The 16,713-nt window shown below is 42.6% G+C and overlaps 7 protein-coding genes and 1 non-coding gene across 9 annotated transcripts; 3 read left to right on the plus strand and 5 right to left on the minus strand.

Annotated features, from left to right (window-relative positions):
* Nucleotides 1-458: 458 nt before the first annotated feature.
* On the minus strand, nucleotides 459-2,561 carry LOC106427732 (dnaJ homolog subfamily C member 2). The gene is made up of 2 exons (XM_013868452.3): nucleotides 2,401-2,561; nucleotides 459-2,104 (listed from the first exon to the last, which is right to left on the minus strand). Exon 2 carries the CDS (start codon nucleotides 2,059-2,061, stop codon nucleotides 631-633), a length of 1,431 nt encoding a protein of 476 aa, XP_013723906.2. The 5' UTR covers nucleotides 2,062-2,104; nucleotides 2,401-2,561; the 3' UTR covers nucleotides 459-630.
* A 1,714-nt stretch (nucleotides 2,562-4,275) lies between these two features.
* On the minus strand, nucleotides 4,276-6,026 carry LOC106441324 (cytosolic sulfotransferase 1-like). Its single transcript, XM_013883156.3, has one exon. The coding sequence runs from the start codon at nucleotides 5,634-5,636 to the stop codon at nucleotides 4,677-4,679; it is 960 nt and encodes a 319-aa protein (XP_013738610.3). The 5' UTR covers nucleotides 5,637-6,026; the 3' UTR covers nucleotides 4,276-4,676.
* Nucleotides 6,027-6,499: 473 nt separating this feature from the next.
* On the plus strand, nucleotides 6,500-8,960 carry LOC106427743 (dnaJ homolog subfamily C member 2). 2 transcript variants are annotated; one of them, XM_048768621.1, is made up of 2 exons: nucleotides 6,500-6,692; nucleotides 7,314-8,960. In XM_048768621.1, exon 2 carries the CDS (start codon nucleotides 7,380-7,382, stop codon nucleotides 8,808-8,810), a length of 1,431 nt encoding a protein of 476 aa, XP_048624578.1. In that variant the 5' UTR covers nucleotides 6,500-6,692; nucleotides 7,314-7,379; the 3' UTR covers nucleotides 8,811-8,960. The 2 variants fall into 2 exon arrangements, with proteins under 2 accessions (XP_048624578.1, XP_013723925.1); XM_013868471.3 differs by having other exon boundaries at nucleotides 6,500-6,691; nucleotides 7,359-8,960.
* Nucleotides 8,961-9,083: 123 nt separating this feature from the next.
* Nucleotides 9,084-10,188, minus strand: LOC111210321 (cytosolic sulfotransferase 1-like). The gene has a single exon (XM_022710626.2). The coding sequence runs from the start codon at nucleotides 10,164-10,166 to the stop codon at nucleotides 9,165-9,167; it is 1,002 nt and encodes a 333-aa protein (XP_022566347.1). The 5' UTR covers nucleotides 10,167-10,188; the 3' UTR covers nucleotides 9,084-9,164.
* Nucleotides 10,189-10,368: 180 nt separating this feature from the next.
* LOC106427770 (cytosolic sulfotransferase 1-like) lies at nucleotides 10,369-11,793 on the plus strand. The gene has a single exon (XM_013868502.3). It carries the CDS (start codon nucleotides 10,634-10,636, stop codon nucleotides 11,609-11,611), a length of 978 nt encoding a protein of 325 aa, XP_013723956.1. The 5' UTR covers nucleotides 10,369-10,633; the 3' UTR covers nucleotides 11,612-11,793.
* A 49-nt stretch (nucleotides 11,794-11,842) lies between these two features.
* Nucleotides 11,843-11,922, minus strand: TRNAL-UAG. Its single transcript has one exon. It is a non-coding gene; the product is annotated as a tRNA-Leu (tRNA).
* Nucleotides 11,923-12,341: 419 nt separating this feature from the next.
* LOC106427757 (cyclin-B1-2) lies at nucleotides 12,342-14,418 on the minus strand. Its single transcript, XM_013868490.2, has 5 exons — nucleotides 14,272-14,418; nucleotides 13,302-14,071; nucleotides 13,070-13,228; nucleotides 12,803-12,981; nucleotides 12,342-12,706 (listed from the first exon to the last, which is right to left on the minus strand). The coding sequence occupies exons 1-5, from the start codon at nucleotides 14,306-14,308 to the stop codon at nucleotides 12,553-12,555; spliced, it is 1,299 nt and encodes a 432-aa protein (XP_013723944.1). The 5' UTR covers nucleotides 14,309-14,418; the 3' UTR covers nucleotides 12,342-12,552.
* Nucleotides 14,419-14,618: 200 nt separating this feature from the next.
* LOC106427723 (protein SLOW WALKER 1) lies at nucleotides 14,619-16,429 on the plus strand. Its single transcript, XM_013868444.3, has one exon. It carries the CDS (start codon nucleotides 14,701-14,703, stop codon nucleotides 16,306-16,308), a length of 1,608 nt encoding a protein of 535 aa, XP_013723898.2. The 5' UTR covers nucleotides 14,619-14,700; the 3' UTR covers nucleotides 16,309-16,429.
* The last annotated feature ends 284 nt before the right edge of the window (nucleotides 16,430-16,713 follow it).

The raw sequence follows: 16,713 nt of genomic DNA on the forward strand, positions 1-16,713 counted from the left end.
AGCAAAATAATACAAGTTTTTATAAACGTCAGATTAATTTTTTTTTAAAGAATGTTTTGAGGAAACGCCAAAAACATGAATATCACTTTGTTTGGTTTTGTTAAAAAAAAAATCGGTGTTCACGTAACAAGCTGGATTCAATAAGTGAAGACATTACATGGAATTGTATTATTATTACCTTCATGCTGTATACTTTTATGATTATATATTGGCATTAGTCAAGCATGTGTTAAACTGCAAATGTTGCTGTTCTATACTAATATATAATACATGGCATGGAAGTGACTGCCGAAGTACAGGGGAAGTGGTTGCTACATACCAGATACAATTGTTCTAATGAAATATCAAACCAAATTGTCTCGTTTAGTTTATCTGTTTCAATCACTTCTGATTAGTTCTGTTTGGTTAATCTGCTACACCAAATCACAGAAAAAAAGAAACTCGACCGTAACATCAAATTAGACCAAGAAACAAAATAGATATATAAGAATAGGTTCAGTTGTCAAAACACTCTATGTAAGGAGGGAGAGGATAGTAGCATGATGATGAATGATGTATATGAAAAATATTAATCGTAGCAAAAATTTAGAGTCTATGCTCTTCGCTTCTCTCTGTCAAGAACCAAAATTCTCAGACCATTGCAGCAGCTCGAGGGCTCTGAGTAGCAAATCCATTGGCTTCTACATGACCATTCTGCTTAGCTTCAACCACTTCTTCTTCTTCACTCTCAGTTCCATCATTGTTCCCATTCTTGAGCACCTTTGCAAGCTTCATCCCTTCCTTGTTCTCCATCTTGTCGCACAGCTTCCTCAGCTGCTCGGTGTTTAGCGACATGCAGAGATCCTCCACGTATGCAACAGAGATGCCAAGCAGACGCTGGGACAGAACAGGTGCAGAGAGTGTTCTGAGCCTACTTCGTTCCTTGGAACGAAGCTTCTTCTCCTTCTCCTTGTTTTTCTTTTGCTGCTGAGCAGCCTCTGCAGCGAGCTTAGCTTCCTCTTCTTTCCTCCTCTTCTCTTCCTCGATAGCCGCAGCAGCCTCTTCCTCCAGCTTCTTCTTGGCCATAACTTTTTCATCCTTCTTTGCCTGCTTCTTGGCCTTCTCCTCCTCCTTCCTCTTCACTATCCTCGGATCCTTCTTATAAGCGTTGTCAACAAGAGTCCTTATCCGAGCGTACTCCTCCTTTCTAGCCTTCTGAGTCTTCCTCGCGTTCTCTCTCTCCATCCACCTCTTCTCCTCGCGCGACTCCGCTTCCTCGAGATCGTGCTCCTCCTCCTCGGGAAACTCTCTCCAGCTCTTGAAAGCGTACCAGAAGTTGTAGTAGCTGTCAACCTCTTTCACCGGCGTGTTCTCGTCTCCCAAGTCCGGCACGCGAGTGTTAACAGACCACCTCGCGTTCCTCTTGAACGCTGGACCAAACACCTTAAAGAAGTCCTTGGGAGCACACTCGCTCGGGACCTCGTCATCAAACTCATCAGTAGAGTCGAATATTCTCCTCTTAGTTTTGTCCATGAGAACCTCATACGCTTCTTGGATCAGCTTGAAGTGAGACTCAATCGCCTCCTTCTTAGCTTCCTTCGCTTCCTCGCTCTCCTCAGTAAGAAGGAGAGCAGCAGCAAGCTTATCAGGATGATGCTTCAGAGCAGCGTCGCGGTAGCTTTTCCTAATCTGATCCTCTGTGGCGAGATACCTTAAACTGCCCAAACCAAGCAACGCGTAGTGATCATGCTGTTCCTTGACTTCCTTACCAGACTTATTCTTCTTCTTCTTCTCCTTGTTGCTGCTACTGTTCTTGTACGTTTCATAAGAAGGAATGTCTTCAACATCGTTTGCTACTTTCTTGGGAGATGCAGAAGAGGTATCTTCTTTATCCTCCACGACTTTCTTTGCACAGCCACGGAGTTTGAGAGCAGCGGAATGAAAGGAATGACCAGCAGGCTCACGGTTTAAAGCCTTCACAGGAAGACAATTGGAAGAAACATACAACGGCTTCCCCTCAGAAAGCTCGTTGGAATAAGTAAGCAGCTTAATAACAACAGAGTTACTCCTTAAACTCTGCATGATGATACACTGTGTAGGATCCTCCAAAATCAAACCTTTGTCCCTGTCACAAGGCAACAAGCAATTAACTTACACACCTATACAAAGATATAAACTTTCTACTTTAGATTCACTTAACCGACGAAGGGTCACTCAGAGAGGCAATCAAAAACACAAATTTGAAGAGAAACAGTTCCTAAACCCAATCAAAGTTCCTAATCTTCTACATAGACAATAAACACATGAAAAGCCCTAAGTTCCATCTCTTCAGTAAAGCTCTCTAAGCAAGAGGAACTTAAAAAAAAACCCTAATCGATCCATCTGGTGACTCGAAAGGAAAAAGGAAGCAGCTTTTCTTACCAAAATACTTGAGCTTGCCGTCGCAGTTAATCCTCCGAAGTTATCGTTCGCGAAGACGAGAGAGAGTTCAAATTTTTCAGGAGGAAACGGCGGCGGCAGCAGCTCAATGAAGAGAGGGAAAGAGAGCGCGTTTACTTTGGTAAGTCTACTATAAAAACCTTGTTGGTTACAACCCTTATTCGTTTTAAGGCCGATATACTAATGGGCCTAGACCCACTAAAACAGAATTGGGCCCATATTGAAACACTCGTGGTCATTTTTCTAATTGTCTGATTAGTTGTTGACTTGTTGCATGCACGTTACAAAAATCCAAAAGATATAAAGCTAGACAACCTCTGTACTTTAAAACAAAATATTAACTCGGATTAAATCATTTGCAGTTCTTTTTCTAATTGCTTTGATTAGTCGTTTGCACGTGACAATAATCCCAAAACATATTTTGCTTGAAATACTAATAATTACTCCTCCTCGTGATCAAAAGTTAAATACTTAAGTGTAGAAACTAACATATGTTTGCATGTTGAAGCAAACTACATTTCGGAAAAAGTTAGAGAGAAGTGAGAGAAACTTTCTCTCAAATCTCTCCCCACCTAAAGTCGTCTTTTCTCGAACCTCACCATCTTGATTTCGATTCCGGTGTGGTTGCTAATCGTCGGTCGCCACCCCAATTTTCTCCCCTTATCCAAACCTCAACCCCGTCGAGCTCCGATTTGCGCACTTCCTCCTTGCTTCATCACCTCTAGTTCTTCGTCGGATTGTGGTCGGATCCGGCGAACCAAACCGGTTTCTGGGTGTGCACCTAGCTTCTCCGGAGTGATGGCGAGGTCGTGGCTGGTCGGATCTCTTCAGGAGGCGTCATTGGGATAGTAGATCTAGGGTTTGACTCGCGGTGGATCTGGGTCATTTTCACCTCGGAGGGTTCGCCGGAAGCGCAGTGTGTCGCTGTCACTGTGTCTCTGGTCAGCTTTGCTGCCTCCCATGTCCTCCCCTGTCTCTTCCTTCCGGTGCTCTCGCTAGAACTTCCCCGTCGAGCTCTTCGGATCTGTGACGAAACGCGAAGTTGAGGGCTTTGCTGGGGACTTCTCTTCCGTGTTGACTCCATAACAACCACCATGGCGTCGGATGGCTTCGGATCTGTTTGGGGGTTTCGAGATAGGTCAGGGTTTTGTCTCTGCCTCCATGTGACGGGTCTTCTCCATCTTCTCTGCCTGCTGATGGGAGCTCCGCCTCCTCCACTCTTAAAGTTTCAGAAGGAATTTGACACCCGTTCACTGCCTCTTCGTTGCTAAGCAGCCAGATTCTTCAGTGCTCTGCTCGTATGACGGGACCGGAGTCGAGCCGTATAACCTCCGCTTCCGTCAACCTGTACTTCACCGGTGCTTAATTGCTGGCTTCTTCGTGTCGGTTTGGATTATCAGGGAATGGTCTTGTTGTATTCCCGGAGTGAGCAACGTCTGTAGTGGACTTCGTAGGTTGCGATTGCCGGACCAGGGCTTGGTCTCCCCTGCTTCGCCGGTCCTCTTGTCGGAGTCGCCTTCGGGACGGTCTGCGGTCCCTCAGACTGTTCTCCGGTTGCGAACTCTCTTGATTACTTCTCTTGTTGCAGGTACCGGTGGCAAGATTGAGTTGTGATCTGCTGATACTTAACGGTTGTTCTGTTTTCTTCTATATGCCAAGCTTTAGTCTTGTCTTTAGGGACTGTGGCTAGACCTTTTAGTTTGTTTTAGAGAGTTCTTTTTAACTTTTTTTGTGGCTCTCTCTAACACTTTTGCTTTGATAAGCTTCTTAGATTCCTAGGGTTTGATTTCATCAAACTCTTGTAATCTCCCTGTATCATTAACAAGTTTAATGAAAATTCACATACTTAACAAAAAAAAAAAAAAAAAAAAAAACATGACTCGCAATGAAAGAAGACAACGTAACTACGTAAGTGTAGAAACTAAAAAGAAACTGATCTCTTATACTTCCGGCTTTGTGTCAAGACTTTGCTTTCCGATATATTTTTGTTTTGTAACTTTAGCATTCTTACCTTTATCAAGGAAGAAATAGATTAGAGGATGATGATAATGAAGATTTTCTTCTTAATAGTTGCCTCACTCTTCAAACTCCTTATTGGAACAATACAAATCAAACCAAAGTTACTCTTATTTACGTTAATTATAATAGAAACACGACAACGACAACAACAACAACAACAACAACAACAACAACAACAACAACAACAACAACAACAGCAGCAGCAGCAGCAGCAACAGCAGAGGATATATAACAATACTCTAGAAACTCAAACCTGAACCTTTCAGTTTTTCCTCTATGATCATATCGATTTTGCTCTCCATCTCAGGAGTGAGATGATTCTTCGAGTCCCCGACTTCTCCTTTTCGGAAATAGAACTTGTAATCCACGCCGTTGACGTTTTTTCCGGACTTGTTGATCTCCAAGTCGCTAAGACTAGGCAGGGAGCAGAGCTCCAAGATCTTTTCCACACCTCCGCTCTCTTCTTCTTCCTCGGTGAAAGGACAACCAAAGAACTCCGCAAGTCTCTTGAGCTGAGCATAAGGCTCTTCTTTCATTTCCTCGTACTTCATGAACAGGACACGACTCGGATCTTCCAAGCTGCCTCTCCAGTAGCTGAGGACTTGGTCCCATATGGGACCGTAGAAGCTGACTCCACTGCACAAAGACTCGAACATTGACTCGAGAATGCCTCTAGTCATTTCGAGTTTTTGATACTTGCACCTGAAGTACCATAGGGATATCAACGCATCCTTTGCGTTCCTGCACATGAACACAATCTTGCAAGGAGAACCCTTGAGTCCCTCTTTCACTGTGAGCAAAGGCATGTGAGTCGCAAACAGCCTCGGGGATGATGATGATGAGTACTTGGTTAGGTCCGGTGTTGAGCTTTTGAGATAAAGATTGTTCTCCAAGAATGGTACTAAGGCATGAGGATTATCTGACAGCAATGGATGACCATCATGATGTTTAGATCTCTCCAAGAGTGCGACCGTGAGTGCCTTGAGCCAAGTTGTGCCGGATTTTGGGGAAGAAGCTAGGATTATATCAGTCTCTTGTGCCTGAAAGTTGTTCTGGAAATTGATGACTCCTTGGAGAGTGTTGTAGTAATACCAACATCCTTGGTACTTGCAGAGCTTCCCTATACAGTCTTTGTCTGTAGGAAGTGAAGATATCAGTTTCTTTGTTTCTTCACTTACGTTGTCTTCTCTCAAGTTCATAGGAAGTTCATAGGAAGTTCATTGTCAGCCATGTTTCTTTGTTAATCCTTTGTGTTTAGAAATGTGTTTTGCTTCTATATGAAAACACATCTATTTAGCTCCTGATCATGAGAAGATGGAATCTGATTAGTATTTTAAGCAAATATGTGTTTGGATGATTGTGATGTGCAAACAACTAATCAAGCAATTAGAAAAATTGCAAATTATTTGATGGAGAAGTCCGATTCATATTTTGTTTTTTTTTAAAGTATATGAGATCTTTTGGATTCTTGTAACGTGTAACAACTAATCAAGCAATTAGAAAATTTGCAAATTATTTAATATCTGGTAGTTTGTTTGGCTCGGTATTCGGGTAGTTTGGTTGTCGAAAAATTTATAGAGACTAACCGGAATTTTTGGTTCCAATTATATTTTGGTTAAAAATTCAAGTAAACTTGGTAAATAGGGATAATTAGTCCAGTTAAAAATTTTGGTTTATCCGATTAATTCAATTTGAATTTTGGGTAATTTCAATTAGTTCGGTCTAAAATTTAGGTTGATTCAGTTCAAAATTTGGTTACCAACCGCACTACCGAGCTAACTAAAATTTCGGTTCGGTTCGGTTAAAAATCACAACCCTTGTAAACGGTTATATGTTTTGGATTCTTGTAACGTGCAAGAACTAATCAGGCAATTAGAAAAATTGCAAATTATTTAATTTCTCATGGGTTTGAGAAATCTGATTAAGCCACCTCTATATGTAGTTCTTATTTTAATGGGCCAAAGCCCATAACAATATCGGGTTTATAAACAAATAAGGGTTTTAGGTCCAAACCCTCAGTGTTGTGAGTATTATTATTAACATATAAATAACGAAAAAATGTAAACCCAACAAGGTTTAGGAGAAGACTTGCCACTTTTTTAAGCAAACTTTCTCTCTTTAGCTTCTCTCCTCTTTCCCTCTCTTCATTGAGCTTCCGCCGCCGTTTCCTCCTGAAACAAAAATTGAACTCTCTCTCGTCTTCGCCAGCGATAACTTCGGAGGATAAACTGCGACGGCAAGCTCAAGCTTTTGGGTAAGAAAAAAGCTGGTTCCTTTTCTTCTGTTCGAGTCATGTCTTAAATCAGATGGATCGATTAGGGTTTCTTAGTCACTTGCTTAGAGAGCTTTACTGGAAAGAGGAAAGCTAGGGTTTTTTTCATGTGTTTATTGTTTATGTAGAAGATTAGGAGCTTAAACTAAGGTTTAGGAACTGTTTCTCTTCAAATTTGTGTTTTTTATTGCTTGGTTCTGTTTTTTTTTTCACTTAGCTGCTCTGTTTTAGATGAATCTAGGGTTTCTTAGTTTCGCTTAAACATATCTTACACTGTATACTTGCTTAAAGAGCTTTACTGTAACGACGAAAGCTATTTTTTTAATATGTTTTATTGTTTATGGCGAAGATAATGACTGTAATTAGGGGTTAGGAGCTGTTTCTCTTCAATTTATGACTCTGTTCTTTGTGTGTGTGTGTGTGTTTTGATTGCTTGGTTCTGTTTTGTATCTAGCTATCTGTTACAAGAGAGTTCAGTTGAGAAATGTCTGAATTATAAAAAAAGAAAAAGTTTCTATCTTTATCGATGTAGAAGCTGATGTGTTCTCTACAAGTTTATGTATATTGCTGGGTTTGCGACTTTCTTTTAATATTTGTTACAGGAATAAACGTTTGTGCTCACTTTTTGGATTCTGGTTGATTTTTGGAGGATCCTACACAGTGTATCATCATGCAGAGTTTAAGGAGTAACTCTGTTGTTATTAAGCTGCTTACTTATTCCAACGAGCTTTCCGAGGGGAAACCGTTGTATGTTTCTTCCAATTCTCTCCCTGTGAAGGCACTAAACCGTGAGCCTGCTGGTCATTCCTTTCATTCCGCTGCTCTCAAACTCCGTGGCTGTGCAAAGAAAGTCGTGGAGGATAAAGAAGATACCTCTTCTGCGTCTCCCAAGAAAGTGGGAAACGATGTTGAAGACATTCCTTCTTATGAAACGTACAAGAACAGCAGCAGCAGTAAGGGGAAGAAGAAGAAGAATAAGTCTGGGAAGGAAGTCAAGGAACAGCATGATCACTACGCGTTGCTTGGTTTGGGCAGTTTAAGGTATCTTGCAACAGAGGATCAGATCAGGAAAAGCTACCGCGACGCTGCTCTGAAGCATCATCCTGATAAGCTTGCTGCTGCTCTTCTGCTTACTGAGGAGAGTGAGGAAGCGAAGGAAGCTAAGAAGGAGGCGATTGAGTCTCACTTCAAGCTGATCCAAGAAGCGTATGAGGTTCTCATGGATAAAACTAAGAGGAGAATATTCGACTCTACTGATGAGTTTGATGACGAGGTCCCGAGCGAGTGTGCTCCTAAGGACTTCTTTAAGGTGTTTGGTCCAGCGTTCAAGAGGAACGCGAGGTGGTCTGTTAACACTCGTGTGCCGGACTTGGGAGACGAGAACACGCCGGTCAAAGAGGTTGACAGCTACTACAACTTCTGGTACGCTTTCAAGAGCTGGAGAGAGTTTCCCGAGGAGGAGGAGCACGATCTCGAGGAGGCGGATTCGCGCGAGGAGAAGAGGTGGATGGAGAGAGAGAACGCGAGGAAGACTCAGAAGGCTAGGAAGGAGGAGTACGCTCGGATAAGGACTCTTGTTGACAATGCTTATAAGAAGGACCCGAGGATAGTGAAGAGGAAGGAGGAGGAGAAGGCGAAGAAGCAGGCAAAGAAGGATGAAAAAGTTATGGCCAAGAAGAAGCTGGAAGAAGAAGCTGCTGCAGCTATCGAGGAGGAGAAGAGGAGGAAAGAAGAGGAAGCTAAACTCGCTGCCGAGGCTGCTCAGCAGCAAAAGAAAAACAAGGAGAAGGAGAAGAAGCTTCGTTCCAAGGAACGAAGTAGGCTCAGGACTCTCTCCGCACCTGTTCTGTCCCAGCGTCTGCTTGGCATCTCTGTTGCATACGTGGAGGATCTCTGCATGTCGCTAAACACCGAGCAGCTGAGGAAGCTGTGCGACAAGATGGAGAACAAGGAAGGGATGAAGCTGGCAAAGGTGCTCAAGAATGGGAACAATGATGAAACTGAGAGTGAAGAAGAAGAAGTGGTTGAAGCCAAGCAGAATGGTCATGTAGAAGCTAATGGATTTGCTACTCAGAGCCCTCGAGCTGCTGCAATGGTCTGAGAATTTTTGGTTTTTGACAGAGAGAAGACTCAATTTTTGTTTGCTACCTTTAATATTTTTCATATACCATATCATGATCTGCTGCTACTCAATGTTTTGACAACAAACGAATTATTCTTATTTGTCTATTTTTGTTCTAATTTTATTCAATTTTGTGTCTTCACCTAAGAACCAAAACGTGACATACTAGTTTGAACTAGGAAACAATACTAACACATTTTGGTTTGTGTTAACAAGAACGTTGGTCATCAAACTAAAGTAACAATGCGAAAGATATAACAACACATTTATTTCGAAACGAAAATTTTATTCTACAATGATCAGTAAAACGAAATGGAGGGAGTAACAGTAAGTCTAGAAACTCAGACCTGAACCTTTCAGATTCTCCTCAATGATCATGTCGATTCTCATCTCCATCTCAGGAGTTAGATAGTTCTTTGAGTCCCCAACTTCTCCTTTCCTGAAACAGAGCTTGTAGTCCGGGCCACTAGACGTTTTTCCAATCTTGTTGATCGCCAAGTCGCTAAGGCTACGCAGAGAACAGAGCTCCAAGATCTTTTCCACACATCCGCTCTCTTCTTCTTCCTCAGTGAAAGGAACACCTAAGAACTCCGCAAGTCTCTTGAGCTGAACACAAGGCTCTTCTTTCATCTCCTCGTACTTCATGAAAAGGACACGACTCGGATCATCTTCCAAGCTGCCTCTCCAGTAGCTAAGGACATGGTCCCAAAAGGGACCGTAGAAGTTGCCTCCTCCGCAGAAAGACTCGAACGTGGACTCGAGAACGCTTCTAGTCACTTCGAGTTTCTGATACTTGCACTTGAAATACCACAGGGATATCAACACGTCCTTTGCGTTCCTGCACATGTACACAATCTTGCAAGGAGAGCCCCTGAGGCCCTCTTTCACGGTGTGCAAAGGCATGTGAGTCGCAAACACCCTCGCGGACGATGATGGTGATGATGAGTACTTGGTTAGGTCGGGTGTTGAGGTTCGGAGATACAGCTTGGTCTCAAGGAATGGCACTATGGCATGAGGATTGTCGGATAGCAATGGATGGTTGAGAGGATGATCATCATGATGTTTAGATCTCTCCAAGAGTGCGACAGTGAGTGCCTTGAGCCAAGTTGTGCCGGACTTTGGGAAAGAAGCTAGGATTACATCGGTGTCCTGTGGCTGGAAATGATTCTGGAAGTTGATGGCTCCTTGGAGAGTGTTGTAGTAATACCAACATCCTTGGTACTTGCAGAGGTTGCCTTGAGAATCTTTGTTCACAGGAAGTGAAGAGATCAGTTTCTTTGTTTCTTCACTTATGTAGTCTTCTCTCACGGTCGCTGGAAGTTCTTTGTGATCCATGTTCCTCTCTTGTTAATGAATATATATATATTGTATGTATAATTTAATTTGTTAATGAATTATTCAAAGATCTTGTAGATTTTTTTGTGACTATTTTAATAGATATTAATCGGATTCCTACTTCCCATGATGGATTAAATAATTTGCATATTTTAATTGAATGATTAGTTGTTAGTAGTTGTTACACGTTACAACAAATAAGAATCCAAAATATAAAGCTTACAATAATAACCTCTATACTTTAATTAGCAAAATATTAATTCGCATTCCATCTTCCCATGAGGAAATAAATAATTTGCAATTTTCTAATTGCTTGATTAGTTGTTGCACATAACAATAATCCAAAACATATTTAATTTGCTTATAATAAAAATCACCATAAAACAAAATAATATTAATCGGATTGCTCCATCCATGAGGAGTTAAATAGATGTGTTTGCATTTTGAAGCAAACACACATTTCTAAAATGGCTGACAATGAACTTCCTTTGAACTTGAGAGAAGACAAGGTAAGTGAAGAAACAAAGAAACTGATCTCTTCACTTCCTACAGACAAAGATTTTCAAGGGAATCTATGCAAGTACCAAGGAAGCTGGTATTACTACAACACTCTCCAAGGAGTCATCAATTTCCATAACAATTTTCAGCCACAAGAAACTGATATAATCCTCGCTTCTTCCCCAAAGTCCGGCACAACTTGGCTCAAGGCACTCACGGTCGCACTCTTGGAGAGATCTAAACATCATGATGATCATCCATTGCTGTCAGATAATCCTCATGCCTTAGTACCATTCTTGGAGAACAATCTTTATCTCAAAAGCTCAACACCGGACCTAACCAAGTACTCATCGTCCTCCCCGAGGCTGTTTGCGACTCACATGCCTTTGCACACCTTGAAAGAGGGCCTCAAGGGTTCTCCTTGCAAGATTGTGTTCATGTGCAGGAACGCAAAGGACGCGTTGATATCTATGTGGTATTTCGTGTGCAAGTATCAGAGAGTTGAAGCGAGTAGAAGCATTCTCGAGTCGTTGTTCGAGTCGTTGTGCAGAGGAGTCACCTTCTACGGTCCCTTTTGGGACCAAGTCCTCAGCTACTGGAGAGGCAGCTTGGAAGATCCGAGTCGTGTCCTGTTCATGAAGTACGAGGAAATGAAAGAAGAGCCTTGTGTCCAGCTCAAGAGACTTGCGGAGTTCTTAGGTTGTCCTTTCACCGAGGAAGAATTAGAGAGCGGATCTGTGGACAAGGTCTTGGAGCTCTGCTCCCTGCGTAGCCTTAGCGACTTGGAGATCAACAAGTCCGGAAAAAACGTCAACGGCGTGGATTACAAGTTCTATTTCCGAAAAGGAGAAGTCGGTGACTGGAAAAATCATCTCACTCCGGAGATGGAGAGCAGAATCGACATGATCATTGAGGAGAAACTGAGAGGTTCAGGTTTGAGTTTCTAAGAGTATTTGCTGTTGTTGTGTGCTTCTATTTATTATGAACGTAATAAGATTCTCTGATTTTCTATCATTTCTGTTGTTGTGTTTTCTATTTATTATGAACGTATTAAGATTCTCTGATTTTGTATCATTTCTGTTGTTGTGTTTTCTATTATGAACGTAATAAGATTCTCTGGTTTTCTTCAGTTGTTGGATAAAGTTTTTATGTTGTACAAAAAAAAATCAAAAATTAATTGACAGCTGTGGGATTTGAACCCACGCCCTTGCGGACCAGAGCCTAAATCTGGCGCCTTAGACCACTCGGCCAAACTGTCCTGTTGATCTTTCACTAAGAATGTTTTATTAGTCCATATCGTATATTTCTTTCTTTCTTTCCATTTACTTTGGGAAGAAGATTGTAATCTCAAGACTTTTGTAATCTGATACACAACGAGGTTCTTTCAGTGTTGAACAAGCACCAACAGGTAACTTTCTGGAGCTCACTATTTATTATGCTTTAGGCAAAAAGTTATCAATCCTACGTATTTTGACTATGTAGGACGATAACATTTGGTCAAGAGATATCATTGCTACAGAGTATTAAGTTGGAGTTGTTGTTGTTACCACCTCTCACCTACTTACGTGTGAGCATGAGTTTGTGAAGGTGTATAGTTAAATTTAATATATTATATGGATTTGTAATTAACCGACAATAGAGGCTACTGAGAGCAAGATGCAAGTAAACACAATCAAACATCAGAAAGCTTTTATCTATTAGTTATAGAAAAGAAGAAACCAATACAGACATGTTTGTTTCTCAATGACGAGAGTACAAACAACCGTCACTCACTCATAAAAGAATTCATTATTACTTTTTGAACTCATAACAACAACAAAGAGGTTTTTAAAGCAAATCTTCGAATTGAATCAGAGAGAGACTGACGAACGACTCTTTCTCTCCCCACTTAAGCAGAAAGGGGAGCAGCGCTCAAGAGAGACTTGGCTGGTGAGACCAAAGCAACACCTCCGTTCTCCACTTTAGAGTACTTCTTGTACACAGCACGTAGCCTGCTCTCTGCACATCTTGAGTGATGTAAAGCTAAAAGCTTTGAGCATTCCCTATAACACACAACAACAAAGAACAAAACATATAAGTGTCTGCAACTAATAGACAACAAACAAAAACAGAAACTTGCAAGTCTTCTCTGTTCTTACATAATCTCAGACTCTGAATATCCTGTGTGGAACGTCAATGTCTCAGTCCAAGCAGGAGACTTCTTCAGTGCGCATCTCGCTGTGTAGACCGCTGAAGCAGCAAGCATGGAGGGACAGAACTTCAACGTGTCATAGTGCATCATCCCCAGCTCAGCAAGAAAGTGAACCATATTCTCCATCTTCAGACAACAAACAAAACAAAACTCAGTCTCTTTCCAATCTAAAACGTATGAAAAATCAAAACTTTACAGCAAAAATTCAACTCACCTCAGGGTCAGACATCGAAGCTTTGATAAACCGGACAAGGAACACGTACTGAGTCGGAACAGTCAAGTACCACTCGAGGTTCCCAAGTATGGTCTTCTCCATCACTAGAATCTGCTTGTTGTTGTAAGCATTGTCCGTCACATACACCAAATCATTCACCTACACATCACACCATACCATTAACATACAAAACACAAACTTGATGTGAACTTTCTAATAGGACATATGTTACCTGAGGAGGCCAGATCTCTTCGTATTTGGAAGCGATAAGCAAAGCACTGACTCCAAGTAACTGCAACTCTCTTTTGGGGACAGCTTTCACAGAGAGGAACCGATCAATAATATTGACAGTGAGGTAAAGAGTCTCCAAGTTAAGTTCAAACTTGATGTGAACTTCTAACAACCAATCAACCAAGATAGCTCTCATCTTCTCATTCACATCGGTCTGAATGTGCATATACATCTTCGGCTGACTCTCCTTCTCCACTTCTTTGTAAAACGCGTACATATCATCAACGTACTCAACAGCAGCCAAGTGGTTGTCCTTGTCAGACTCGTCAATATCGAGAATCTTCGGCTTGGTGGTTATAGAACACGCAGCTTTGCTCCGAGCGCTGAGAACTGATGAGTAGGTAACCTTCTTGTTCTTAGGCGAGACAGCGGCTGGTTCTTTTGGCTTCTTTGGCTCAGCTACTTCAGCGTGTTTAGTCTGTTGCGGCTTGAGCTTGATCACTAGGTTCTTCTTGGGAACCGCCTTCTGAGCTTCTTGGTTGTTGTTTCTTGGAGCAAGAGGTTGTGGTTTCTTCACGGCCTTGTTTTCGCAATTGATTGGCTTCTGGGCGTTGGCTAGGAGCTGAGCGCGGAAGCTTCGGGTGATGGGACGGTTGATCGGAAGCTGAGGCTTCCCTCCTTGAGCCACGGGAACGGAAACAAGGTTGTTTCCGATGTCACCGAGCGGGCGGCGATTCTTCACGGCACCGTTCTTGTTCGCGACGGGAACACCTGAGAAGTTCAAGAAACCACAATCAAATCAATTCAGATATTTTCAAAACCGATCGGATCTAAATCAAACGAAACCCAGATTCGATTTAAAATAAGATTAATTTCGATTTCAATTTCAAATCAAACAAACACAGATAAAAATAAAACTCAGATCGATCGGAATCAACGAAAAAACACAAAGACGGGGAAGAAACTACTACCTCTGGCTTGTTCAGGCATGTTGGTTCTCGTCGCCATTATTGAACTTTTTACAGATTCTTCTTGATCTTTGGATCTCTCTTGGTGAAGAAGAGTTTGTGAGAACTGAGAGATTCTGATGGGAGAGAGCGCCTTCTTATGAAGGAGGAGCCAACGGTTCACTTCCAACGGTCATATTTTTGGTGGCTTTTATTTCTCGCCGTTGGATCATTAGGTTTTTAGATCTGACGGTTGATAAACACAGTCAACGATACTGGAATGCGCTGGCACTGGGCCGCTGGGCTGTGTAATTAAAAAGCCCATTTAAAGGCCCAAATAAGGTATATGAACCCTAATTAACAAGAGTCGTATGAGAGAGCTTCGCTTAAACCCTAACAGCCTCTCTTCCTTTTCCTCTTCCTCGTTTGAAGTTTCAAGCTCTTGCTGCAACAATGGAGGAGGAGCTTCGAGTTCGACTCAATGACCACCAACCATCGAAGATCTTTCCGGTGAAGCCCAAATCAACACCCAAAACTCTCTCCAAACCCGAAACTCCCGACTCTCGATACTGGTCCTCCTTCAAACCCCACTCAATCCCCAACCTCGTATCCTCCATCTCCGCCGTCGCCTTCTCTCCGATCCACCCCCACTCCTTCGCCGTCGCTCACTCCACCACCGTCTCCCTCTTCTCCTCCAACACGCTAACCGCCTCGCGCCGCTTCTCCTTCAAAGACGTCGTCTCCTCCGTCTCCTTCCGCTCCGACGGAGCCCTCCTCGCAGCCTCCGACCTCTCCGGGACTGTCCAGGTCTTCGACGTCAAGGAGCGGATGGCTCTCCGTAGCCTCCGCTCCCACAAGGCGGCGGCGAGGTTCGTCAAGTACCCCGTCCACGACAAGCTCCATCTCGTGTCCGGAGGGGACGACGGAGTCGTCAAGTACTGGGACGTCGCCGGAGGCACGGTTATCTCCGATCTAATCGGACATAAGGATTACGTTCGGTGCGGAGACTGCTCTCCGGTGAACGATTCGATGTTCGCCACGGGGTCATACGATCACACCATCAAGGTGTGGGACGCGAGAGTGGGGAACTCGAAATGGATAGCTGAGATCAACCACGGTGCACCTGTGGAGGATATTGTGTATTTACCGTCTGGTGGAATGATCGCGACGGCGGGATTGAATAGTGTGAAGGTGTGGGATTTGATCGGAGGAGGGAGGATGGTTTGTTCCATGGAGAGTCATAACAAAACGGTGACGTGTCTCTCCGTTGGGAGGATGGGGTTGGAAGGGGAGAATAGGATTGTGAGTTGTTCGTTAGACGGTTACATGAAGGTGTTTGATTACGGGAGGGGGAAGGTTACTTACTCTATGAGGTTTCCAGCTCCTTTAATGTCCGTTGGGATCTCTCCGGATAGCTCTGTTCGTGTTGTTGGAGGTTCTAACGGTATGGTGTTTGCTGGGAAGAAGAAGAAGAATAAGGCGAGAGATGAGGAGGAGAAGAAGAAAGCTAGCGTGATGACGAGTTTTTGGAGTGTGAAGAGTGAAGTGGATGAGAGTAGGAGAAGGGCGTTGAGGCCGAGTTACTTCAGGTATTTTCAGAGAGGGCAGAGCGAGAAGCCGTCGAAAGATGATTACTTGGTGAAGGAGAGTAAAGGAGTGAAGCTGACGAGGCACGACAAGCTGCTGAAGAAGTTTAGGCATAAGGAGGCTTTGGTCTCTGTTCTGGAGGAGAAGAAGCCGGCCGACGTGGTGGCGGTGATGGAGGAGTTGGTGGCGAGGAGGAAGATTGTCAAGTGCGTGTCGAATTTGGAGGAAGGTGAGTTGGGATTGCTGCTCGGTTTCTTGCAGAGGTACTGTACCGTGGAGAGGTATTCGAAACTGTTGATGGCGTTGACGAAGAAGGTTTTGGAGACTAGAGGTGAGGAGATTAACGGTAAGGAGGAGTTTAAAGGGATTCTTAGGAACCTGAAGAGGGAGGTTAATCAGGAGATTAAGATTCAACAGTCTCTGTTGGAGATTCAGGGTGTTATTGCTCCTTTGATGAGAATTGCTGGGAGATGATTAATCAATGTAAGGTTTTTGGATGCTTTGTTCTATTGTAATGCTATTCTAGATTATATTTCAAGGTTTGTTTTATTTCAGTTGCTGGGAGATGATGAATCAATACAAGTTTTGTTTGCTTCTTTGGCTTTTTTTTTAACTATGTATTCACGGTTTACACAAATTCTATAATGAATTTCTACAAAGCTAAACATGGGAACAAATGATGTCTTTGGAAATGAGAAACATTTAGAGAAATCAAAAAATATTATATACTTTTTGTAAATGTAAATGATCAAAAATGTCAAATTGTGAGAAGCATAATCTGAAATCTATATGACAAAGAATTCTCTTTTGTAACGATTTAATATCCTTGATTTGTAATTAGTCAATCGAAAAAAAACAAAACAAAGGTTGTTGAGCTTA

Source organism: Brassica napus, chromosome A3, assembly GCF_020379485.1.
Source record: "Brassica napus cultivar Da-Ae chromosome A3, Da-Ae, whole genome shotgun sequence".
Classification (NCBI taxonomy): Eukaryota; Viridiplantae; Streptophyta; class Magnoliopsida; order Brassicales; family Brassicaceae; genus Brassica; species Brassica napus.

Bases quoted from the DNA above. Each gene is read 5' to 3' on its own strand.
- LOC106427732 (XM_013868452.3), bottom strand. From the start codon at position 2,061: ATGCAGAGTTTAAGGAGTAACTCTGTTGTTATTAAGCTGCTTACTTAT.
- LOC106441324 (XM_013883156.3), bottom strand. From the start codon at position 5,636: ATGAACTTGAGAGAAGACAACGTAAGTGAAGAAACAAAGAAACTGATA.
- LOC106427743 (XM_048768621.1), top strand. From the start codon at position 7,380: ATGCAGAGTTTAAGGAGTAACTCTGTTGTTATTAAGCTGCTTACTTAT.
- LOC111210321 (XM_022710626.2), bottom strand. From the start codon at position 10,166: ATGGATCACAAAGAACTTCCAGCGACCGTGAGAGAAGACTACATAAGT.
- LOC106427770 (XM_013868502.3), top strand. From the start codon at position 10,634: ATGGCTGACAATGAACTTCCTTTGAACTTGAGAGAAGACAAGGTAAGT.
- LOC106427757 (XM_013868490.2), bottom strand. From the start codon at position 14,308: ATGGCGACGAGAACCAACATGCCTGAACAAGCCAGAG. The intron at 14,072-14,271 runs GTAGTAGTTTCT...TGAACTTCTCAG, and splicing joins CATGCCTGAACAAGCCAGAG to GTGTTCCCGTCGCGAACAAG. The intron at 12,982-13,069 runs GTGAGTTGAATT...TGTTGTCTGAAG, and splicing joins CTTCGATGTCTGACCCTGAG to ATGGAGAATATGGTTCACTT.
- LOC106427723 (XM_013868444.3), top strand. From the start codon at position 14,701: ATGGAGGAGGAGCTTCGAGTTCGACTCAATGACCACCAACCATCGAAG.